This window comes from Panthera leo, chromosome B3 (assembly GCF_018350215.1).
Source record: "Panthera leo isolate Ple1 chromosome B3, P.leo_Ple1_pat1.1, whole genome shotgun sequence".
Lineage (NCBI taxonomy): Eukaryota > Metazoa > Chordata > Mammalia > Carnivora > Felidae > Panthera > Panthera leo.
In genome coordinates, this window is record NC_056684.1 from 99,045,219 (window position 1) to 99,071,817 (window position 26,599).

At 41.7% G+C, this 26,599-nt stretch overlaps 1 protein-coding gene across 3 annotated transcripts in view; it reads left to right on the forward strand.

Annotated features, from left to right (window-relative positions):
* The first annotated feature begins 8,699 nt into the window (after nt 1-8,699).
* GNG2 (G protein subunit gamma 2) overlaps nt 8,700-26,599 on the forward strand; it is a 121,089-nt gene continuing 103,189 nt past the window's right edge. The window contains exon 1 of one of the 3 annotated variants that reach the window (XM_042943215.1): nt 8,700-9,115. In XM_042943215.1, coding sequence (XP_042799149.1) covers nt 8,888-9,115 — 228 coding nt within the window. In that variant the 5' untranslated portion in view covers nt 8,700-8,887. The remainder of the gene's footprint in view (nt 9,116-26,599) is intronic. The other 2 variants (XM_042943217.1, XM_042943216.1) reach the window with 2 other exon arrangements.

Genomic DNA, 26,599 nt, shown 5'->3' on the forward strand with positions numbered 1-26,599 from the left:
AATCCTTAGAACATGGGGAATGTAGTCTTAGAGTGCCAAGTGTATTTATTGGGTATTAGTGGAGTTTCCTTAGTCATATTTATGCTATTAATTTTTAGTATAAATCTACCTACTTTCTAAATGTGAAAATGTGAGGTTGGGGAGTTAGGAATGTACACAGATATTTTAGTAGCAAACAAATGACTTGGCTGTGGGCTGGGTGAATTCTGGTATTTTGAGCTGGGAAGGATGCAATGACAATAACTGATATTGAGCAAGTAACCCATTCTTTTCATGTGAAAACAAAGCCATAAAGGACAAGGTATAAATAGTGACAAACTTGCCTACCAACAAGATACTATAGGACTTTATTAATTTTTTTAAAAATTGCAAATAAATCCACAAATTAAATTAAATTTAATCTGTGTCCTTTACTTGGCATGCTTTTGCCTTTATTCATACATGCAACAAATATTTATTGCACACCTACAACGTCCTGTGCACAAAGCATTGCAGAAGGTACTAGAGATATAGCACCAAGTAAGACATTACCTGGGTATTCTAGAATTCCACATATGGTAGATGATAGAGAAGGAGAAACACACAATGACAATAAAGTGTGATAAGAGCAATAGCCAGGATAAGCAAGAGGTGATTTGTGAAGGAGGGAGGATCCACCTAACCCAGTCATTTTCTTTGAGAAAACTTCACAAGTAAAAATAGTAGTTTCCTGAGGAATCATATTGTTTATTTTTGCCAAGTCAATAATTTGAGATATCCAAATTTACTATACACCACACAATTCTTCTCTGTTGAAATCTCCCTGTGTAATCATACTGAAAGAGCAGACCTAGGCCAGCCGACTAGTGACTATGTCCCTGACATGGCCGCAGAAAGAAGTTCCTGCTCAAACCTCAGACCACACCTCCTCCCCTTGAGTAACTTATGTTTTCTAAGAAAGCAGGCTACCGATTGATGCATTCTTCCGAAGTCTAAGGTGGGAGGAAGGGGAGTGTGAGAGGCGCGGAAAGTGTGAATAGAAGAGGGAGGGCTTCTCTCAGGTAGGGGCCAGAGAGGCAGGAGCCCTCAACCCTGTCCAGGCTTAGAATGACCTGGGAGCATTTTTCCCCTCCCCAAACCAATTAAATCAGAGTCTCTGGGGATGGTGTTTGGTGCTAGGTATTTATATAGCACAGCAAGGCTGACAGCCAATGGTTAATAGGTGACCAGTGAGAAACGTTCTGTATACACTGAGGCCAAACACGTTAGAGATCCTCAGACACAGTGGTTCTTAAACTTCAGGTGCATCAGAATCTCCTGGAAGACTTGTTCAAACACAGATTGCTGAGCCCCACCCCCAGAGTTTCTGATTCAGTGGGTCTGTGACCCCCCAGGCCCAACATTTGCATTTTTAACAAGTTCCAGGTGACGCTGATAATTGCTGATCTGGGACCACACCTTGGCAGCCATTGTTCTATCCTTCCCCAGCCAATAGGCTGAGGCCATGACCCTTCCCCAGCCAGTCGGCTAAGGCCATGATCCCTATAAAACCTTTGTGCTTTTGAAAATCGCGCGCTCTCTTTCTCTTTCTCCGGTATCTTACTGCTGTGTCGGTGCAGGTAGGGGATTGAGCTCTAGCTAGCTCGAATAAAGGCTCTTTGCTTTTGCATCGGACTCGGCTCCCTGGTGGTCTTTGGGGATCACGAATTCTGGGCATAACAATGCAAACGAAAGAACGTTGAATACCTTCTTACTAACGGAACTGATACCATTTTTGTAACATTTCACAGGAAGTTATAGAAAATGTTTTGCGTTACTGAAGATGCACCATCCAAGTGTGCAGATTTGCAAGAAGAGTAATCAATGATAAAACTTTTAGGAGCTTTCTACATAGAGTGGGACTCCACTGTCATCTGAGCAAATAATGGATTTTCATACTAGTTTAATATTAACATTAGTCAGCTGGTAACTTCAGGGTCTGTCCGTTTAAAAAAATATTTATTTTTGAGAGAGAGAGAAAGAGAGAGAGTGAGGGAGGGGCAGAGAGAGATGGAAACAGAGGATCTGAAGCAGGCTTCATGAATGGGGCTCGAACTCAGGAACCGTGAGATCATGACCTGAGCCGAAGTCGGAGGCTTAACTGACTGAGCCCAGGGTCTGTCCTTTTTTAACTTCAGTATCACCTTTTCCTTTTTTTCTGATTTTCTGATTCTCAAGGACATTTTGGGTAATATATTAAGCAGCCAGGGTGGTTTGCTCATTCCTAGAATTTTGTAAAAAATATGTGCTTGTGTTTTCAAAGTGGTCAGCAGTACTCATAACTTTCTCCCACAGGGCCTCATTGTTTAGATTCCGTTAAAGTCAACAAACGTGTACTGAGCATAACTTGACATGCCGAGTCCTGTGCAAGGTGCTGAATGGTGCAGAGAGCACAGCCCTTGTCCTTAGCACTCAGTCTACTTATTAGACTCAAGTGGACTCTGGTGGGAGAGACAGAGTCACCACCTAGCCCTTAACACCAAAGTTCCTTCCTCAGTGCCTGGGGTTCTGTCTCTGAAATTCTATCATAGGAAAATTCAAAGTGAGAACTTAGGAGAAAAACAGAGCTGGTGGGGAGACCGAGGTCGTAAGTAAACCTATGAAGTATCTTTACAATGGGGAAATCAACAAAGACACAAAGAGGCTTTCAAACATCTTTTGTTCTCCAGCCTTTTTCAACCCTGTTTGCTATAGAAAGAGATCACCTTATCTGGTTGACATATTTGGTGCAGAAAAATCAAGTCTCGCCTTTCTGCCCTGCCTGCAAATGATTGGAGTTCTCCGCGTACAGCTTTTCTTTCAAGACACTTCAAAATGGTTTCCTTGTGTGACGTTAATCTCACCGATTCCTGTCCTTTAATACTGACATTCCTTTCAAGGGTTGTTCTCCCAAGGCTTTGCTGCACTCCATGGTCTCTAACCTCTGTCGTACTTTGTTGCTGACTCCCTCTTCTTGATCCTGTTGCTCACTTCCTGTTGTCCCTGATTTTCTGTGTGGTGCTTCAGAGACTTTTTAGAGGAAACAAGTTGTATTTTGCGGCAATTGCTGTTTCTGTCCTTATGGTAATAATGCATTTGGTTTAGACTGTCTCATCAACCCAGTCAATGGTCCACCTCCTGCTCCTGCTGGTGGAGGGTCTGGAACGTTTCCTCCTTCTGGGAAGACCAGGACTGCAGACACAGTGCAGGCAGTGTGCACTCGGGGAGCGTCCAGCCTTCTTCAGCCTGGCCAAGCGCCCGCTGTTTCCATCCACATCTAGGCCGCTTGCTGACTGACTTCCAGCTCTGGTTCTGCCTCCCTCCCCATCTCCTGCCTTCTTCCTTCCTGCATCCCTCCATACCTAGTATCTTCTAGCAAGACCTCATGCTTCATGGTTAGCCTCCTCAGCTCCCAGCTCCTGGCCACCCTTGGCCTCCGAACCCACCCCCTTCCTTCCCATCAACACTTGTGTTTCTTCTCTCATGGGATATTAGGAAAGCAAATTTCTTGAACTCATTCATCAGTGACAACCTCCCCAGGGCCTTATGCCTGTAACACACACACGTACATTTGGGTTAACAACCCAAATTGGTTTAATGGTGACGTTTCAGGCAATATCAGGGAAGTATCTGGAGGGCGTCACACTCTTGCACTGAATCCCCTCCTTAGCCCTGCCCAGGGGAAAGGGAGAGGGGAGTTCATGCCTCTAACATTTTGCCCTCTAGAGGAAGCCTTGGTCATTACTCTGCAGACCCCTTATCCTACTAGCTTTTGTCCTGGGCCATGACAGAGACTGCCACTTTTCATTAGTGAGGGGCAGCCGCTCTCTCTCAAAAATCTATTCTGTCTACCTCCCCCCGCCCCCCCCACCGCCCCGACTCTCTTTACACCAAACATGATTTAGTCTTGTTGACTCCTAACAGCTGGGGTAGGCTCAGATGTCTTGGGGGAAGGGGGGTTGGCAATGACCCTGTGACACATAGATCTGACTGGCACAAGATTTATTAATGTATGAACTTTCTTTCCATTTCACTCTCCCCTCTTCACTGCAGCCACACACAGATGCAATCCAGCAGCGGCTTTGCCTGTTCGCTTTATGGCTCCTGGCTGCTACAACAGAATAAGAAAGGATAGAGAGACATCAAAGCTGGGACATGGACAGGAAAGTAGGGAGGGCTTAGCCAGAGAAAGCAAGTCAATCAAAATACTAAAGAACTAGCAGGCATGGCGAGGGCGGCAGAGGGACAGGAACAATATTGTCAAGAGATTGGAGAAGGGTTTGGGGATCTGGCATAGGAGAGCCTCTGGGACAGCTGCGAGGCGGCAAAAACTGGAGCGTGCAGGAGGGAATGCGAAAAGTGTTTCTGGCTTATAAATCAGTCTCTTTAAAGTTCACCCAGAAATGCAAGTAAAGAATAGCTTTTTTCCTTTTTTTCTATTTCTTTTTAGAGTTTATTTTTTAAAATTACTTTTTGTTGCCAGATTGTGCTTCTTTATAAGCAATTCAGTGCAGACGTAGAACCAGGACTTACCTACATAACCAAAATTCAGAATTTGGCATGCAAGTTGCAGAAAACCGTGGTTTTCTGCAAACAAGCAAACAAACAAACAAACCTAGAGGGATTATTGTCTCATCCCATGACCAACTTGTCATATCAGAGACTTCCCTTTTCTTCCCCTCCCCAGGCACCCAAATGAATACAGTGGCAGGTTTGGAAGTTCTGCCAATGATGACTATTATACAAACAGTAACTACCTGCTTTGTGACACGCGAAGATGAACAGAACGTGGCCCTAACCTTAAGGGGCTCAAACAGTAACAGGTGAGGCGGACATATAACAGCTCATGAAAACAATGCAGTTAATGCTGACTCAGAGGTCGAGGCCAGGCACCGTGTGTTCTCCCAGCAAAAAACACCCGGCCCTGGGGCACCTGAGTGGTTCAGGCAGTCGGGCATCCGACTTCAGCTCCGGTCATGATCTCTCAGCTCGTGAGTTCGAGCCCCGCATCGGGCTCTGTGCTGACAGCCCAGACAGGGCCTGGAGCCTGCTTCGGATTCCGTGTCTCCCTCTCTCTCTGCCCCTCCCCCACTCATGTTCTGTCTGTCTGTTTCTCTCTCAAAAATAAATAAGTAAATATTAAACACAAAAACAAAAACACCCGGCCCTGCTTGTGCAGTCAGGGCAGGCTTCGGAGAGAAGCTGAGTCTGAAGAGATAGGAAGGGGTTGCCAGCAGACAAAATGGAGGAAGGAATGAGGGTGTTGCTACCCAGATGAAGGGCATATGCTAAGGTGCAAAGGAGATAAAGGGCACGGTCCCATGAGAATCCCCGTGGAGGTGGAGGTGGGGTTGTAGGTTAGCTAATAAGGTGAGAGTGTAGCTGGGTGACATTCTGTAAGGTCCTGTGTGCCAGGCAGAGGAATGAAGATTTGTGTCCTGTAGGCAATGGGGAGGGGAGATGCTGACGAGGTATAGCCGGGCAGTGATGGTATCAGCTATCAACGGCTTATCTTAGAGTTTATTTTTATTTATTTAGAGAGAAAGAGAGCAAGCGGGGGAGGGGGCAGGCAGAGAGGGAGACAGAATACCCAGCAGGCTCCAGGCTCCGTGCTGTCAGTGCAGAGCCCAAAAGCAGGGCTCAAACTCAGGAACGGTGAGATCATGACCTGAGCCTAAATCAGGAGTCAGAGGCTTAACTGAATGAGCCACTAAGGTGCCCCCTGAACTGTTCATTTTAATTTTTTTTTAACGTTTATTTATTTTTGAGACAGCATGAACAGGGGAGGGTTAGAGAGAGAGGGAGACACAGAATCTGAAACGGGCTCCAGGCTCTGAGCTGTCAGCACAGAGCCCGACGCGGGGCTTGAACTCACGGACCACGAGATCATGACCTGAGCCAAAGTCGGAAGCTCAACCGACTGAGCCACGCAGGCGCCCCTGAACTGTTCATTTTAGAAGTGTACTTCTAGCGGGCATGGTTTAGAAGAGAGACTGGAGGTAGAAGGACACAGGAGGGAGTATTGCAGTCATATAGAGGAAACCAAAGCATTTATGTTAAGACAGGGGCAAGGAAAACAGGGATTTAGTCAAAGGGATAGTTCGGTGCTATCAAATTATATGGGAACAAACAGATAGGGAACTTTCAATCAGACATGGGGTGACAAAGACAAATGGTTTTGATAGCATTCTTATATTCCCCACTGTGGGAAACAGGTTTATAGTCCTCATTAAATAAAGTGGAGAATACAGAAAGGGGAACATGCTTTGGTTGAGGCAATATATAAAATTTGGAAAATGTTAATTTCAAGGGACATTCAGCTAGAATGTTCGGTAATGCAGGAGAGATATCAGGCTGAAACGACGGCTTCTTTATGACCATCAACCACTTCTACACGGTGGACGTAAGAAATAGAAGGTATCAATGCCTATAAATAAGACTATTGATGAGTTGGAGTGTTTTACGGGTTTCTGTTCTATGCATTGATACGACGCATCTAGGCTAGGCTCATGTTTAGTTACTGATGGCATGAACTGTTGATGGTGAGATGTAATTATATCTCCCAAGAAATGAACACTTTGCAGACTTAGTGTGTACTTACACTATGCTTGTGTTAAGAGATCTGAACTGGATTGATCTCTCTTGGCCAATCTACTCCCCCCAGCTTTTTCTTCTCCAGAAAGAGTCTGTTAGGACCAGTTGAAAGCAATGAGGTTAATGACAGAAAGAGAAAGAGCTTAAAATCTAGTTTTCGGCTGTGAAGAGAGGTTGGTTGAGTGCTCACAGCAGTGGTCAGGTGAACCTACTGAGAGTTTATTAAGCTCCAGAGGGGGAAGAGCCAATCAGAAAACAACAGGTCAAATTCCTGGCAGATTTCCTTGTCTGAGATTTTCCTATAAAGATGTAAAGGTAAATACCAACCACTCTCTGCTGGTTGAGAGAACGTGTGAGAAGGAGAGAGACAGAGGATTAGAAAAATAAATAAATGAAGAGAACTGTTTGAATCCAGAGTTAACACCAAAATCCACTAGTCTAAAACTAACCAGAGATTTGTTTCCGTAATCTTCCAACCGTTAATAATTGCGCTTCTCATTTTTTTCTTAGACTTTGTAGCACAGATACTGTATTTAAATTTTTACTTAAAAGCTCCTGGGAACCTCTGCCATGAAGATTCCTGATTTGGAGATAATTCGTGTCTGATTTCCATTGGGTTGCAGGAGGCAGTGGAAATCTGTTTCCAATCTTTCTCCCTACCACAATTCTGTTTCTTGGTGGCTCAAAAGCAGTTCCTTGATTTTAATCTTAAAACAACCCATTTTGTAATTTTCTGATGTTAGTGAGTTGACATTAGGGTCCTTTTTGATAAAAGATTTCCAGAAAGAAAAGTCAATTCTGTTCTTGGAACGTCAAAACAAAGAGTATGCTGGGACTGTGTCAGAACATTTCCTATTTAGTAAATTCTGTATCTTCAGGTGCATGTGGCCTCAAACTGCCAGAGGGTTAAAGCAGGACTGGATTTAAACAGGTGGAGTTGGGGAATTAAGTCTTTTGCCTGGGGAGGATTAGCTTTCTGGGCACTGAAGCCTGGAGAGAGGTTTCTTAACAGCAATGCTTGGACACTGGGAAGATTTTCTCCTGCCCCTAGGCCATGTTTAATCTGTAGCTTCCCCAAAGCACCTTGTATTGGAATTGAGGGGAGGGTGATTCACAAACTGAATAGATTGTCGCCAAGAGCATCAGAGTTTAGTGATGAATATACTGATGGTGGGGAACTCAGAAACCAAAGACTGGTCCTGATGTGGCTGCTGACTCTCAAAAGTCATCTCGTCTCAGAGCATCCACGTTCTCTAAAAAGAGCTAATGTGTATTTAACACTTCCTAAGTCCCGGGAACTATTAGCATTTTGTGGCCATCTCCTGTAACCCTCACATTTCTGCTGTGGGATGTGACTGTAATCCTTTCCATTTTGCAGATGAGGGAATCGAGGGACACGGACGTTAAATAATTCACCCAAGTTCATATAGTCAGTCATGACAGCTTGGATTCAAGTCCTAGTGGACAGACTGCCTGCAGTCTCTACCCTTACCCATAACATGATACCGGTCCTAAAGCAAGGGGGAAAGGATTAGAGGGTCATGAGGGTCCTTTCAGCCCTACCAGTGGGAGTGGGTGGGGGCAGGGGCAGAGTTCTCTTTCTAGGCTGGGAAGGCATTCAGCTCCCCCTCCATCCCCCCCTTTCCTTGGCACCTCTGAGAATCTTTTGGGAATATGTCTTCACTGTCAGGCTACAGGTAGCAGTGCAGGACTTGGTTTAGCACTTGTACCCCACAAGGATACTTATCAGGGCCATTCCTTTCTGAGCATGTGGGTTAATAAGATCTCCGTGGTAGTGGGACCTTGGAGAAATTAAGCTGCTGGCATGTTGGCCACAGAGCAAAATGCTGCAGCGAGAAGCTGCAAGCTGCAGGCTCCCAGCTAGCTGCCTTGAAAGGGACCACAGTAAATCAGGAGCAGCCATTGAGGCTGGTGCTGGATTTCAGGGCCAGCCCCCCGCCAGGGGCTGCGGACCCCCCAAAACCAACAGCAGCAGCACCATCAACGACAACTGCAGGCCGGTTGCCGGGAAGCCGACTGCGCGCGCGGAAGGGGGCCCGAAAAGGCGGTTGCTGGAAGCTGCTGTTAGAGGTGAGGGAATGAGAAAGGGGAAGGAAGGAACAGAGGCACCAGGGGGACTTGGAACAAAGGGGGAGAGGGGTTCTGGTCACACTAGTGTGGGCAGCGCAGGAGGAGGTGAAAGCGTTAGCTCGAAAGAGAGGGAAAGAAGAAAGCAGCCGAGAGCCACCAAGAAGAGGAGGAAGTGGGAGATGCGCTGCTTCCTGTAGAAAGCGCGATGATTGAAGACAAAGCTGGGTGGGGACTAGTCCCTGGGCTGCAGGCGCCGCTGCTACACACGCACAGCGCACAGCGCGCAGCGGCGGCCGCTCCGTGGCAGCTCCTACTACTGCTGGGCTGGGCCGGGCCGGGCTGGGCGGGCTGCGCGGGCTGCGCCGGGCTCCCCTGCACACATCGGCTTCCCCGCAGTAGACCAGCCGCTCTCCGACGAGCCGCGGGCGCCCAGGTAAAGGGGCCGCTTTGGGGCTCGCTCCCTTTTAAGCGAGAGAATGACCACCGCCTGCGGTTGTAAGGGCGGATTTCTCAGGGAGGATGGGGACGTTGCTTCGGGATCGGTGGGGGGAAAGGATGAGAGGATGGGTTCTTTGAGAAGGGCTGTTGAGAATGGCCAAATTCGTGGCACATTTGCTTTTGCGTTTGTTTGGTTTTTGTTGTTGAAATCATCGTTGGCGCTTCGCTTTGGCGATTCGTCAGAAAAACACCCTAAGTGTTAAGAAGCCGTTTGCAGAGTTCTCTTGGAAGAAAAGCGGGGCTCAGTTGAAATCAACTGGGGCTGTGAAGCTGTGGGCTCATCATCTGAGCGTTGCAGTCCCCTCGTCTTAAGGGTGTTAAGTGGTGGAAAATGTTCGTTGCATTATCTTTCTTGCATACTGCACTGAGGTGTCCGCTGTTTTGCACTATAACGACTGTGATTTAGCTGTTTTTTAAATTATTATTTATTTATTTATTTTTGGTTAAATCCTTTTGTACTCAGAATTTGCCAACAAGGGCTGGAATTGCGTATGTGAGGGGCAGTATTTGTTTTAAAAAAACGGTGTCTTCCTCCCTCTGCTCTCTGTGCAGCTGCTTTCTGGATAACCTCAGACAGAGCTACCATTTGCTAGTAGGTCTCATCCTAAAGTTGCATCCTTTCTCATAGGAGTGTGGCGGGTTTAACTTGTCCAGAATCAGATATATATGGATTTGATGTTTATGTGGATTTTATTCATCTGTAGGTCAAGATGCATGTTAACCTTAGTGAGGGACAAAACGTGAAAGTGGAGCTTGGTTATTTCCTTACCTGTTTACACCCAAATGGTAAAATCAGAATGCGATTTTTGTTCTTTGGTTATCTTGAGCAATGGATCCTCTTAATGAGAGTGCCCGTGACTATGACTTGTTCATATTTATGAACGACCTGTAAAAGTACACTAAATAGGTCTAATGGATTGGAAATGAAATTGTGAGATGTCTTTGGCAGGATATGTAGGAGAAAGAGCATAAGACCCTACTTGAAGCATGGTTTTAAAAATTAAGCTTTGTTTCCAATGGAAAGTGTGGGTAAGCAATAAATGGTCATTGATGAAAGGTTTCTTCTTGAATGTTTAGAATGAAGAGAGATAAGTTTTCAAAGGAAAGAAAGAACTGCTTATAGTAAGGTAAAAAAAATAGTAAAAAGGTCGTATTTAGATATTCAAATTCCTAACATATAGGCTTTTAAACACTAAATATGCCGTTGAGAGTGTATATGGCTCCTCATTTCTCACCATTCTCGGTTATGAGAAGCTGTAAGGTCTGCTTTTTAATGCCATGTTTCTGAAATTGATTTGTCTTCCCAAAATTTGTGGGTAGCAGCACATGTTCAGAGATGAGAATCTTTAGGTACTAAAGGAAAAAAAATGTCTACTTCTCTGAGGTTACTTATTAAATTAAACTTGTGCTATGTCTAAGGGGCAAAATATTGCTAGTGTTGAAACCGTAGAGTTTCCCTGTGGAGTCAATGAATTTAATCAAACCTGTAGGCAAGCCAGGTCATTCCATGTACTTCACAATTACGCTCCCCATTTGCCTCCTAAAGAATAAAATATGTAAAGATCATCTTCCAGGGGGAGATGTAGGGTGGATCTTGGATCCAGAATGCCCCTAACTTGGATCCAGTTTTGTGATCAAGCTGCCTGTCACTAAATGAAATAGAAAGTTGGGAATCTGGGCTGTATGAACAAGGATGGGGCTCACCCTTTGGTACTTACTCATCTTCAGGCTGTATTCACTGGATCCTGCCAACACCCTGCTTTATTTGGGGATGTGTAGATAATCTGTGTTACTCTTCGCTGCGTTTCACAAAAGAGTAAGAAAATGAAACCTTGGCCCTTAGGCACAGGAGAGTCAAGAGGGCCCCCTGTTCTCTTTTAGAAAACAATTAAGAGCTGCCTATTTTCTGCACAGCACAAAACATTTCCTTAATTGTTAAATTCCAGCTTGAAGCACAACATCAGTGAGTAACAGCAGATCAGCCACTATGATGGTAGAAGGTTTAGGAAAAAGATAAAAATGCTTCTATGCTGTAAAACTGGACTATTTCCACTTGTTCTGGCCATATGGAATATTGAAAGACATAGTGTTTTGCCCAGAGTATTCAGTGGCTTTTGAGGGAGTCGATGGACACTGAAATTTTAATTGTATGGGCTTTTTTTCCTGCCATATGGCCAATGGCTGAGTGGAAACATGACTCCATTATTTCGTGGCCAGCCCTGGGCCTCATATGGTGGGCACATAGTGAATGTATTTGGTTGACTGACTTTTTTAGCCTACTTCAGAAGGCAGGCCCAACTTTTAAGTATAAAAGCTCTATCGTCAAAGCAGAAAGCCAGTTCAAAAAGACAACTGTGGGTAGAATAAAAGAACATCGTGGAGTGAAAAGAACACAGGCTTTGAGAGTCCGGCAGATCTGCCTTTGAATCCTATCCCTGGTTCTTACTACTTGACCTGGTACGTTAATGTATAAACCTTAGTTTCTTCGTTGTAAAGAGAAGTTAATAGTACGTAATCAAGGGTTTCTTTTTGTTTTTGTTTTTGTCTTTCATTTTGTTGTGTTTTGTTTTTGCTTTTGTGTGTGAATAGGGGAGTGCCTGCTATGTGGTAGGTACTCACGTGGCATTTTTTCTTCATGGGTGACATAAGGGAAAATTAGCAGATTCTCGACCTTTGCCGCTAGCTACCTCCAAGGTTCCAGGAGATATATATATATTTTTTTAATTGGAGTAAAATATATATAACATAAAATTTCCCCTTTTAACCATTTTTAAGTGTACCATTCTGTGGCATTAAGTATATTGACATTGTTGTGTAACCGTTACCACTGTCCATCGGCAGGGCTTTTCCATTTTTCTCAAACTGAAACTCTGCTCCCATCAAACAATAAGTTCCCATTTCTTCCTCCCCACAGCCCCTGGCAACCGCCATTCTACTTTCTGTCTCTGACTTTGACTACTCTGGGTACCTCATGTAAGTGGTATGTCTTTTTGTGACTGGCTTAATTCACTCGCCATAATGTCTTCAGAGTTCATCCATGTTGTAGCAGGTGTCAGAATTTCTTTCTTTTTTTAAGCTGGATAAGATTCCTTTGTGTGTCTACCCCACACTTTGTTTATTCATTCATCTGTTGGACACTGGGGTTGCTTACATGTTTCACCTAGTGTGAATAATGCTGCTGTGCACATGAGTGTACAATTATCTGTTTGAGTCCCTGCCTTCACTTTTTTTGGGGTACCCAGAAATGGATTTGCTGGATCAAATTGTAATTCTGTGTTTAATTGTTTTGAGGAATGGCCATACTGTTTTCCACAGCGATGGTACCATTTTACAGTCCTACAGCACTACGTAAGAGTTCCAAATTCTCCTCATCCTCACCGACACTTGTCATTTCTTGGGGGTTTTTGTTTGTCTGTTTTTGATAGTAGCCATACTAATGGATATGAATTGGTATTTCTTTATGTTTTCAATTTGCATTTCCTTAAGGATTAATGAAGTTGAGCATCTTTTCATGGACCTCTTGGCCATTTGTATATCTTCTTTAGAGAAACGATTACTCAAGTCTTTTGCTCATTTTTTAATTGGATTGTTTTCAAGGAGACATTTTTAAATGGTGGGATCACTTAACATAGTACATCATAAAGATCATGATTGTAATATTTGTACTTAATCTCTTGCATATACCAGTATTATCTCTGCCCAAGTAAAATATCTCTCTCAGAAGTAACTTTTAAAATCAAAAGGAGGGGCGGTGCCTGGGTGGCCCAGTCAGTTAAGCCTCTGACTTCAGCTCAGGTCATGAATAAGTCTTGTGGGTTTGAGCTCTACATTGGGCTCTGTGCTGACAGCTCAGAGCCTGGAGCCTGCTTCAGATTCTGTGTGTGTGTGTGTGTGTGTGTGTGTGTGTGTGTGTGTGTGTCTTCGTGTGTCTTCCCCTCCCTTGTTAGTACTCTATCTCTTTCTCTCTCTAAAACACAAAATAAAAAACATTACATTTAAAAAAAAAAAATCAAAAGGAGAAAGTAAGAAAATCTGTATAGCTCCTGGTAATTGGTGATATCAAGGACCTGATAGTGAAATCCAAACCCGTATTGTAGACAGTCACACCAGTGAGCTGGCTGGTCAAATGTGGACCAGGCTACTACAGAGGAGGCCCTGGGGGACTGTTGTTCCCATGTTCTTCTAGTCTCTTCTCATTAGCTGGATGAGAAAAAAAAATGTCCAATAGTTAGCAGGGTCAGAAATAAGGAAGAGAATCTAAAGTACTAAATTGTTCTTCAGCTCTTTATTTTATTTTTTTTAAGTTTCTTTATTTATTTTGAGAGAGAGAGAGAGAGTGTGTGCCTGTTGCACGCATGCATGAGACAGCAGGAGAGGTGCAGAGAGAGAGGGAGAGAGAATCCTAAGTAGGCTCTGAGCTGCCAGTGCGGGGCCCGACCTGGAGCTGGAACCCAAGAGCTGTGAGATCGTGACCTGAACCGAAACTAAGAGTCCAACCCTTAACCAGCTGAGCCACCCAGGTGCCCCTCTCCAGCTCTGCATAATGGAGAGGATTAACCTGTGAAGAAGGGGCTTTGGTAGTTAAACGACAATAGATGTCTGAAAAAGGTTTCTACTAATGAAATGTGATGCTGATCTAAATTTCACTTTTGAAAATAGGGAATCCTTCTGTGTTTCATTTCCCACTACAGATTTCACCCCTGATTCTGAAACTGGTGAGGCAGGGAGTGGACAAGGCTTGAGAGGAGCTGGGTGGGAAGATGAAGGGGGATTCTATTAAGAGCAACAATATCTGAGATTTATGGTGTGGGAACAGAGGTTGACCTTGAATGGTTTGAAGAACTCCTGAATGATCATATGTGTATTTCTTATAATGCACTCTTTGTGTTGGTTGGTTGAATAATGATCCTCAGTTTGTTTAATTTGCAAATCTATTTATTCTGCATTTACTTGGAGGATCCATCACTGGCTTTACTAGATCCAGGTGGAGAGGGGAATTACAGAGCTGTATTAAGACTTAGTTCCTGACCTTTGACATCGTAGAACTTGTACAACTGAAAATGACCTGGGGATGAGCCTAACCTGTATCAAACCATCCATGATGGATAATAGAAAAGGCCTAGAATTTAAGTTACCTTTCTAGATTTGCCCAGATGATTAATACCTTGCCTCCCAATTCAATCTCCATTTCACCTCCCTCCGTCTTAGGGCAAACGGACAGAGAAAGTCTCTATAGTTTGTCACTTTTAAAATTGTTTGTATGACCAAATTTGTTTAAAAAGAAGACCATAAGTGTTTAAATTTAACACCCTGTGTAACGTGTAAGTATGCAGTTTCTGTGTTCAGATTTGTTCAAATGTAAAGATGCCATGTTGGAATTGCAATTCAGATTTTCAGGTAAGAGCATTAGAGATATATATGTTCCCCCAGACTCTTATGTTACAGAAAACGAGTTATATTTAATGGGAATCGATGTTCAAACAATCTCTAAGGGACTTCATTAAACATTAAAAAAGAGGGAGTTCAATCTTAAACTCGAGTGATAACATGTTTCTTAGAAATGGTACCACTTTATACCAAGGTTTGAGATAAGACAAGATCAACTCTTTTATCTCTTGGCAAATATGTGTAAACAGTCAAGCTCTTTAAAGGAGAGGCTTGGGAAAACTAGGCCCTTGACCTCTTCCTCCCTGTTGCTTTGGACTTTCCTTGCCCTCCTGTCAGCCTGGTTGTCAGGGTCAGACCTTTCCACAATCCTCTCCTCCAGTACCTGGCACTCAGAGCTAGTGAAGAGGGTCTAGAAGCTGGGTTCTACTCCACATTCACTGCAACATCAGTAGGGCCATTGCTGTTCTCTGAAAACCCTTTGCTTCTTTTTTTTTTTTTAAATTTCCTATTTTACTATTCCCTGTGCATTTTCAATAAAACCCTTAAACCTAAGTCCCACTACTTTTATTTATTTCAGGTGACCTCACCTTCTGTTTATCTGAAAAGGTATATATTACAGGCTTCCTCAACCTCATTACTTACCATCTCAAAATACCTCTGTGTCTCCACTCATTCTCTTCCCCTGTCTTCTTAGGTCAAATTAACACAGCCTTTCATTCAAGCTGAGAGTAAACTCTCTACTTGGACTCTCCATTCCATTTCTTTTTACTTTGTAGGGGACTATGTTCTGACAATAAGTCTATCTCTTTCACACGTATTTGGTTTCTTATCTTTATTGGCCCTCTTCTCTTTGCCTGCAAATGTGATTAGTTCATGCACATAAATTAATTTAAAATTAGATCTGCTGCCAATAGAGCTTCCCCTTGACTTTTATAACCTCAACGAACCTGTTCTCTTCTACCTGTTGGGGAAGAAAAATAGTTTTCCCACTATCCTAAGTTCTCATCTGGGAACCCTGGAACAAAAGGCCGATTAGTGAGAGAAAAGCAAACATACTTATTAACATGTATACCTCATGTATACATGCAGGATACCCAGGAAAAATGAGTAACTCTCAGAGGTGGCTTAGAATTCCGGCTGAAATACCATCTTCAGCTAAAGGCAGAGAAGAAGGGTTGGAGGAAGCCAGTTATGGGAGAGGTGACCAGGAAAAGTGTGGTAAATAAGAGTAAGATTAAGATAAAGCAGATTTAAGTGGATACCTGTCCACTGACTAGAGTCTCTAGGGATTTAGTCATCCTTCCCTTTCAGGTAGGAGAGGGAGGAGGCACCCTTATAAATGGAGATTTTCTTTGTAAGTGTAAATTTCCCTTACATAAGTGGTAACATCTAGTCTGTTTTCAGAATTTCTCCTGTGTCTGCTGTTTCCCAAAGTATCCTGTTCAAAATAATCTGTATGTCAAAGAGGTATATTTTGGGGTGGCACATTCTTCCACCCTTCATAGCTCTCTTAAGGCTCCCAACTTCCCCACTAACCCCCAAGTTATGATCCCTAAATATGTTTGTTCTCAAGATTTGGTTTTTCTGCCTCTTAATTTCTCCCTCTCCCTTTATCAAATCCTTTTCTATGACTTTAGTCATTGTCACCGTACAGGTAAGTTCAAATGTGATCCTTCATCGTCATCACTCATCCGCTGCCAAACTTGTGCATCAAGCACCCTGCAAACATTCGACCCACTGAAAATGAAACTCACATGTCCAAACTAGTGCTACTATTGCCTTTCCCCACCCAAAACTAGCTCCTACCGGATTCCCTGACTATTAATGACACCCCATTCTCTCAGTCCCTCAGTTATAAAAACTCAATTTCAGTTTTCCTCAACAAACAGCCCAAGTTGTAGCTGGTCCCATAGCTTTTTGCACTGTGATTGGGAACATATCTTGACACTCTCTACTCTTTTCCACATTGATAGCTGGTGTCTTAGTCCAGGCCCTCCTAACTTCCAGCTGGACTGGTTTGTGTGTGTTCTTTCCTCTCCCTAGAATAACCTTCCTACTTCCCCTTCCACACTTCACCCCACAGTGTTACTTCTCTGAATAGCCAAATTCCATCTGTTCTGTAAGACTCAGTTCCAATGCTACCTCTCCCATGAAGCCTTCCTTGGTTTCTTTCCCCCCCTCCCCAGTAAGAAACAATTTTTACCTCCCCTGAAATCTTTTGTTCTTTCATCATAGCAGTTAGCACATTCTAGTGTGTATAATGGCAATCTGCCTTTTTTCCCCTTCAGCCAGCTCTTTGAGGACAGTGGCCACGCCCAGTTTCATCTTTGTCTTCCTTATATATACCACACACATACAGTTATGGGGGTTTTTGTTTATTTGTTTTTAATTTCAGCTTTACTGATGTATAATTAACAAATAAAATAAGCCATTTAAAGTGTACAGTGGGCTCATTTGATACATGTATACATTGTGAAAGGATCCCCTCCATCGAGATAATTAACACATCCCTTACTTCACATATTATTGTGTGTGTGTGTGTGTGTGTGTATGTGTGTGCATGTGAGAGAATATTTAAGCTCACAAATGCAGTTTGTTTATAATTCATTTATTTACTGAACTCTCCTTCATCACTTATTTTTTGATGCAGACTGGGCTAGATACTTTAGGAGCTCTCTAGGAGCTCATAAACTACAGGGGAAACAGACAAATGCTGATGTAATTATAACCCAGTTGGTCATTCGGTCCACAAGCCTTAACTGAATGTCTGCGATGTGCCACGTGTTCTTGGAGGGGCCAGGGAGACTTGGATGAACGAAACAGGCCAGTTCTTTGTTTTCTTGGAACTCACAGTCTAGTGTTGGGAGAGATCCAGTAAACACATAAACAAGTGGCTTTTAGATCTGGCTGCATGTTCAATATCACTGAGTGGTACTTTGAAAAAAATACCCAGGTCCTGGCCTCAGCCCAGGCTAATTAGATCACAGCCAGCCAAGTTTGGACCCCATTGACAAGAAATAAATTATAATACAAGAAAATATCAGGTAGTGAGAAGTGCTGAGATGGATGAAAATAGAAACAAGTTGAATGATGGAGATTATACATACGATGGTGGTGGTAATGGAAATGTACTTTTGTTGGGTAGTCCCTGAAGACCTCTCTGAGGAGGTGACATTTAAATTGAGCCTTGGTGAGGAGAACACCATGTGAGGATGTGGGGGGTGGGGGTGGGTGAGAGTTCCCAGTCAGGTCTTAAGGATGAGATGAAATTCAGAGCCAGTATGTCCTTTTCACATACATGTATAATAATCTCGGGGTCCCTAGGTGGCTCAGTTGGTCAACCATCTGACTGTTGATGTCACCTCAGGTCATGATCTCATGTTTTGTGAGACTGAACCCTGTGTCAGACTCTGTGCTGACACTGTGGAGCCTGCTTGGGATTTTCTCTCTCCCTCTCTCTGTCCCTTCCCCACTCACGTGCATGCACTCTCTCTCAAAATAAATAAATAAACTTAAAAAAATAATCTATGAAATATGTCTTTCCTCTACAGAAAGCCACTTTTCCGTTAAACTAGGCAGTCTCCAAATGTAGCACACTTGGCTGCTCCATTGAGTACCTGGTCTGGGTTAAAATTTATTCGGATCAAATTGATTTACACAGTCAGCAAGACTACTTTGTTTCGTTATATTTTTCTACACTGCAATCAGCACTACAGGGCTTGTTGTCTGGACTAAATGCCAATGTTATTGTTTAAAATAAACCTTAGGTACTTGGTATTATCTTTTAGATGAACAAAGTAGAGAAAGCAGTGATTTTTGCCCTTAATTCTATTGGGAGGAGCCAAGGAAAACCTCACAGAGGAGCCATTCGGACCACATAGAGTCAAGCGCTCACTCATGGTTGAATGAGTGAAAATCAACACATTTCAGCAATCAAGTTGAGAACTAGCATTTGCTGGGCATGCTGTTTGTGCCCCGTACTTTGCATACATTACTGTTTGCCATTAGTTTTAAAAAATAACCCTATGAGAAGTGAACAGAATTTTTCTATCAGGGTACTTTTGGTTGCTGGTAAAGGAACACCCTACCAAAATGGCCTAACCAACAGGAAATTTGCCTCAAGACCTCCTAAAAGAAGGGTAACTCCAGAACACTGTTTTCAGCAACCTGCATTCTTTCCTTCCTCCAGTTCTGACATCCTCCACAGTTGGTTTCTCTCTTAGACTGTTCCCCTGCTGGTGCTGACATGGCTACTACAATTTCAGAATAACAGGAAGATTTCAATATCTAGAGGCACAGAGAGGTGACCGATTCCTTTTCATGTACCTCTTATTAGTGTTACAGAACAGCTGTCTCCAGCTGAATCCCCCTCAGAGCTCACACGCTTTATCTACGGAGGTGAGGCAGACAGAACCCCTGTGATTGGCTGATGTGAGAGTTTCCTCCTGGGGCCACGGAACAGCGTCTCTGAAGCACATGGTCACCAGACCCCGGAGAAAAGGTCTGGTTGTGTTAGCAAAGGACAAGGAGTTGATGATTAACAAGTAGGCAGTCAATGGAGTCTAACACTATTATTATTCCCATTTTATAAGTGAAGCTATCAAGGCTCAAAAAAAGGTAATTGATATTTCAAGAGCCCACAACTTGGAGTTGACCAGTGTTTCCATGCATTTCCTTTTGAAAAACACACATACACACATAGACAAAAAGCTTGTTTTTGTTAAATGGTGGTGATATAGGTAGATGGGAGAAAGAATCCTGAAAGAAAATACCAAATGGCTAATACAAGACTTAGTAAATAACCTTCTAACCAAATTATTCCAGAGGAAAATACATCAGGTCCTGTAAAGCCATAAGAATGTCATTTAACTTATAATATAAAAACAGGGAGGGGGACAAAACATAAGAGTCTCCTAAATGTGGAGAACAAACAGAGGGTTCCTGGAGGGGTTGTGGGAGGGGAGATGGGCTAAATGGGTCAGGGGTATTCAGAAATCTACCCCTGAAATCATTGTTGCACTATATGCTAACTAACTTGGATGTAAATTAAAAAAAATAAATTAAATGAAAACTTCAAAAAAAAAGAATGTCGTTTAATTTAGACAACCACTCTTGCATTATCTGCATTGTAAAAAATTGTGTAAATATATATATGTAACATATATATAAATTATATGTTATATATATGTTACATATGTATAAATATATGTTACACACACACATATATATATACACACATATATATAAAATGAGATTTCCTGCCTGGTCAGTTAAGTCAATTTGATGTAAATAAAATCCACCCTGGGCCAAGACAGGCCCCAGAGAGGCCAAGGGTTCTCTATGTGTGGCGCCTGTCAGACTTCAATGAAAACCTTGTTTTCTCTAGAGAGGTGTGTATTTTGTTGATTACAGCACCTGTAAGAGAAGAATGACTAATCTCTGGAATTTCAGATTATGAGTTGTTTCGAAAATTGGTTTTCACTTTCCAACTCTGGAGGCAACATGCAGTTCTATTATCGTTGCCTTTTCTTCGTGGTTCCTACTTTCCACTTTGGCATTGTATTTCAGAGGCCACGTGTGTGAGGCAGCCATAGTGAAAAAAGGGAGATTTCAGCGGAATTGCTGTCATTACAGTGTTTTGACTGCTTGCCTTGAGGTGTGGTTTCTTTGCGTTCTCATCATAGCAGACTAAGTATTAATAGTAGGAGTACCTTTTCTATAATAAATGATTGAGTGCTTCCTACTCATAGTTGCATTTTTAAACAGGAAAGTAAAGTTAATTTCTAGGCTTTGCCAACAGAGCTCTATTTAAGAAGGGTATTTATCTGATCTGTATAGAACCATATTAGAAAAATTGTGAAAAAACTTAAACAGGAAAAAAAACCCATCCTTTTTGAGTCTTTAGAGAACTGAGCTGATCCTTTGCTATTAAAAAAAAAATCTCATAAATGATGACTGTGTTTAGGGAACATCATGGTGTATAGGCATTCAAATAATTTCACTAAGAAAAAAAAAACCCTTGATATTGAACAGCCCCTAGATTTTCTTTTAATGAAAATAATACAAAAGTTAAGTAAGAAAAAGTGAAAGTTTCTAGGTAAAAGACAAATGATGTGTTTTTTATTATAAGTCTTAAAATAATCCTAAAATACTGTAGTGTAAAAAATAATTTTCTGTGGTGTCTGGGTGGCTCAGACAGTTGAGTGTCTGACTTCATCTTAGGTCATGATCTCGTGGTTTGTGAGTTCAAGCCCTGCATCGGGCTTGCTGCTCTCAGCACGCAGAGCCTGCTTTGAATCCTCAAGTCTCCCTCTCTCTCTGCTCTTCCCCCACTCACGCTCCCTCTAAAGAAAATAATAAATAAATGTTAAAAAAATAATTTTCTAAAGCTTAATACACAAGTGAGCACAGTTAATTAAAGGACACCAGTTTGGAATCGGAATCTCTAGAGCAAGTTACTTTCTATGCCCCAGTTTCCTCATCTATAAAATGGGAAATAATAATGACAATACCTACTTCACAAAATTGTCAGGAGAAAATTATATAATGTATTAAAATGTTCATTTAGCAGAATGCATCACATAGTAACTATTTAGAAGTATAACTATTAATTACTGTAATTACTACTGTTACTACAAAGCTGGAATTAGAGTGTCTTTTATTCTGTCCATGGGATTCTTACCAAATTCTAGCAGAAATCACTGCTATGGACCAATAGCAGTCACAGACACAAAGAACTTGGAGTAAGGAATCACTTGAGGAAGCCTATTTCCCTGGGATAGCCAGATGTCGATGTTTTGACTTAAGCGCCAATCTCAGGCTTGCACTATTTGTCCAGTAATCCATGCACTTAGTCATACATATTTCCAGTTTTCCTTCCCAGCTCACGAAAGGCTTACACTTCTCTGTCCATTTAGTTAGATGTAGCCACATATCTTGTATTAGCCAGTGAAATGTGAGCATAAGTGCTATTTATCACTTCCAGGAAGAAGCTTCTAAGAATCAGGGTGTGAGTGCATTCCTTGGCAATTGGCGGTGGTAGGAACACAGAAATGGGGGCTGCATTCTTAAGCCTGGGTCTTAGAGTAAAGACAACCCAGGAATGGTCTCTCCACTGACCCGCAATGGACATGTAGTGGGAGTGGGAAATAAGCTTTGCTGTCTTACACCACTAAGATTTGGGAAATGTTCATCACCACAGTATAACCTAGCCAATTTATCCCTTCAAACTCTAGAGGAAGAGTATATTATTGGTAACAGTGCATAAAATGTGTAGCTATTTGGAGACAGTGATTTTTAGTGACTATTTTGTGTGTGTGTGTGTGCGCGCGTGTGTGTGTTTTATATGTTGTATTATATGAAAGCATCAGGAGATAGAGTTTTAAGTTAAATAGATTTATAAGTTTCCATTTAAATTTTCTTTTAAAATAAGGTTTGTTTCCAATTCATACTGAGGAAAGCCAACATACCAAAATTACCAACTGTGCTTTTTTTTGGAGAGAGTCAACCATGATGCCAAAGTCAGGACTCTGAATTCTAAGCCCAATACTATCATTGGAAAATTGTCCTTCTCACTGAGAGCTTACCCCGAATGGTGCCTTGTGAGGCAAAGAATCTTTCTCATAGACTAAGTAAGCCACACCCATGGTCTTTGTCTCCAATAAAAAAAATGGTCTTCCCTAAGCCCTATTGCGATGTTCTGGTTGTAAACAATGATACCTATTACATAGCGTGTCTTAAATAATATGTATTGAATAAATGAACAGAACAGTCCAATTTTTCCAAATATCTGGACTCTTTCATGTATGCATTTAGAAAGTCAATGTCTTTATTTTGGACGTCAGTTTAAAAACATCTTGGTATTAAGACTTAACATTTATTCTTTTGTAACACTTTACATGGGACCGATCATGTACCCACAGATTTAGGCTATTTTATTTGCTATTTTTTTTAGTGCTGATTTTATTTCACTTGATTATTTCATTTGGGTCTCTAAAACTACATTATGAAATACCTTAATTATTTAAATTAGGAACAGATTAATTATCTCCAGTGTACAAACTCAAATTAATTTCATTATTAACCCAAGTTTTAAATTGATTAATGTTGGAGCGTTTAAGGAACCAAGCGGCGTTTTTTTTTTTGTTTTTTTTTTTCCTTAAGGAGAAAGGCATATTTGATTTGATGAATCTCTCTCCATCACACCAGTTATGCTAATAGGAGCGAGAAATTTGCAAGAAAACTTTGAATAGCTTTTGTAAACCACCCAGAAACCTGTGTGTCTGGGGCTTCTGGGAGAACAATCTGTGAGTCATTTTAAAAAACAAACACATCTATAATCACAGTGCATGTTGTTACCATGGTAATTAGGCCTGTCGAGTTGGCTTGCTTATGTTCCTGTCAAGGGAAGAGGGGGAGAGAAACTGAGAATTCAGAGCTTGGACTATCAGCTTCTATTTGCCTATTGCAAGAGAGAGTTTAGGGGGATCTTGAAAACATACTGGCGTAGTTATCCTTAGAGGGGAGTGAAGAAACTCTGGCATACCTCCTTGGTTATTGAATATAAGTTAGCCGTATTAGTGTCGGGGGGTTGTGATTCACAGGGGAGAAAAGGACCATTTGACATTCTCTTGGGGGTAGAAGGGGGGAAAAATAGATCCTTTATCTGATACATAATTACATATAAGTCTTTGAGGTCTGCCTGGGGAACTGTCTTGCACGCCAGTGCACAAGGCTTTAATGATCTTCCAAAAGACATCACATACCACGGGCATAATGTTATTGCAGATTTAAAGGATCCTTAATGCATTATTCTAATATGGGTAGAGACTGGTTTTAGTGAGGCCGTTGTTTCAGAGCTGATCCCCAAGTGGATGAGGTATCTTTATTATATGGAGTAGATTTGACTCCTTTATCTTGGTCAGTCATCTTATAATACGGGCCCATGGGTCACAGAGATTAGAGAGGTTATGTGAGCTCCACTCCAGAGGAAAGTAAAATCAAAACATAACACTTGTTTGATGGACAGTCAACACAGTTGTTGGACCAGTGGAATTACGTACGGTAGGGGTGAGTCATTATGATTCTATATGGGGAGAAAACAACAACCTTATTAAATTAAAGGTATGAGTGAGTGCATATAAAGCTGTTTTTAAGAATGTTTCTAAGTTTACTTTAAGAAGTCTAGATATCTTCTCAAGTGGATAATTATAATATGTTGACTAGAGTTGTATTTTTTTAGAATATTCCTCAAGCAGATTTTAAAGCAGATTTTATTTAGAGCTAAACAACTTTTCCTTGTTAAAACTGTTTTTCAAAAGGCTTGAAATAAAGTGCCCTGGTGCATGATGAAAGGGTCATAGCAACTCAGGGAGTTTGTGTGTAGTTTATGCCCTTGAAAGGATATATTAACTACTTCTTGAAACTGTGGATTTCATTTTTTCCTCTCCTATATGGAGAGAAGTCACACGTGGCTTGAACTCCATTCTGTGCTATCTTAATTTTCTTAACATTATGAAACGATGCTTAACAAACTTTTTTTTTCAGATAATCAAAGTAATTCACGGTGATTATTGAAAATTTGGAAAATACTTAAATTGCCAAAATACTTGAGTTGTTAGTTGAACTGCAAGTAACAGAGACTTGACTTCACCGTGGGTGACAGAAGTTATTTCTCTTTCACATAATAATTCAGAGGTATGGGTAGTCCAGGGCTGGAAAGGTAGCTCTGCTCCTCAAGAACATCCAGGGACCCATGCTTTTTCTATCATGTTAGTCCATCACTCAAGCATGTTTCTCTTGGTTTATGATCTAAAGTAGTAGCTTGCCCTAAGGATCTCACTTATCACCAGCAGGAAGGGACGTAGTTGGAAAGGGGAGGGCATGGCCCACAAGTTGACATTTATCACTGTTGCAGTCTTCGCATTGAACTTTGTCTCATAGCCACACACCTCGCAGCAATGGAGGCTGGGAAAAGTAGTTATCCTTGACATCTATGTTCCTAGCTGAAAATTCTATTATAAGCATAAAAGAGAAGAGCAGATACTGGACATATCTAGCAATTTCTGCTACTTTCATTATCCTATAGATGATAGGATAGAAGAGGTAATATGCTGTTTACATTTTGATGTATCTTCTTCCAGTCATTTTGTAGAATAACCTATATCAGAGAGATTATAATATTTACCAGAAAATAATATTTGTGAAATAATGTACTAGAAGAATATACATGTGAAAATATAAAAAAGAATTAGAGGGGCGCCTGGGTGGCTCAGTCAGTTAAGCGTCCGACTTCAGCTCAGGTCACGATATCGCAGTCCGCGAGTTCGAGCCCCGCGTCAGGCTCTGGGCTGATGGCTCAGAGCCTGGAGCCTGCTTCCGATTCTGTGTCTCCCTCTCTCTCTGCCCCTCCCCCATTCATGCTGTGTCTCTCTCTGTCTCAAAAATAAATAAATGTTAAAAAAAATTAAAAAAAAATTAAAAAGAAAAAAGAATTAGAAAAAGTATATTTGAAACATATGTTACAAAATTGAGGTCATACTATATGTAGTTTTGTATTTTTTCACATTACTTTATATCATGTATATTTTTCCTTATTTAAAATTTTTGTATCTGTTTTTTAAAAAGTTTTATTTACTTACTTTGAGAGAGCATGAGCATGGAAAGGGCAGAGAGAGATAGAGAGAATCCCAAGTAGGCTCTGTACTGTGGGGCTTGAACTCCCAAACCATGAGATTATGACCTGAACTGAAATCAAGAGGTGGATGCTTAACGGACTGAGCCACCCAAGGCTCCCCAATTTTTTGTATGTATTGTTTCAAAGTTCCATCATGCAGAGTTTTTATTTTACTCAGTAGGCTGAATTACTGGTATTTCGTTTGTTTCTAACACCTTGGTAAAAATTGTCTGCATTTTGTATTTTTTTTTAATGAAGTCAAGGAGTGATATCACTAAGACAATGATTGAGAACATATTTGAGGGCCTTGATAAATAGTGCCAAACTGTTTTCCCAAGAGGCTGCTAGCACCAGTAATGCATGAGAGTGCTCAGCTCCGAGCATCCTTGGATAGGCTTATTTTACAAGCCCCACTAATCATCGTTATCCATAGGTTTCATTCTCTGAAAATAGGTTGTTTTTGGCCCTTGGCTTTTTTTATTTCTTTGCTGTCATTAATCATGAGATAATGCTTTCCTAACAACTTTGGCTCATTGTAAAATGTATGATCCACTTGAGAAACTTAACAGAAACCCATGGGGGAGGGGAAGGAATAAAAAGAAAAAAAAGAGGTTAGAGTGGGAGAGAGAGCCAAAGCATAAGAGACTCTTAAAAACTGAGAACAAATTGAGGGTTGATGGGGGGTGGGAGGGAGGGGAGGTTAGGTGATGGGCATCGAAGAGGACATCTTTTGGGATAGGCACTGGGTGTTGTATGGAAACCAATTTGACAATAAATTTCATATGTTAATATAAATAAATAAATAAATAAATAAATAAATAAATAAATAAATAAAAATAAAATAAAATAAAATAAAATGTATGATCCCTTCTAACCATCTGGGAGCTGGTTGGGTTGTGACTGTAGCACACGTGCCAATCTTAAGCACTGTGAGATCTTTACAGACACTGATGTTCATGGGTCCTAGGACCCAATGTGATTTTTGTTCAACATCCTCAGAAGTTATGGTGGCCAGGGATATGCGTGTCTCTACTTCTAAACAGCCCACAGAAACTGTAGATACTAAAGATGCTTTTATAATTGCTAAATTGTCTAAATCTACCCTCTTAAAGGGCTAGATACACACAAATGGAACTTCAGCTCTGTCCAGGACACCTAAAGCAAGAACCTTTCCTGCCTCTGCCGCTTTGGTCCGTTGGGAACAGATTGGGTGAGGTCAAGAGAAAGACTTGTTCTTAGTCATCTCTGTCACCAAGAACTCTGCTTTCCTTAAGTTCCCAAGCTGACTTTGTATTTTCATGGTTTCTTGCGGGCCAGGGAAGTTCACAAAGAAAGAGACTCTTATTTCACATCTGC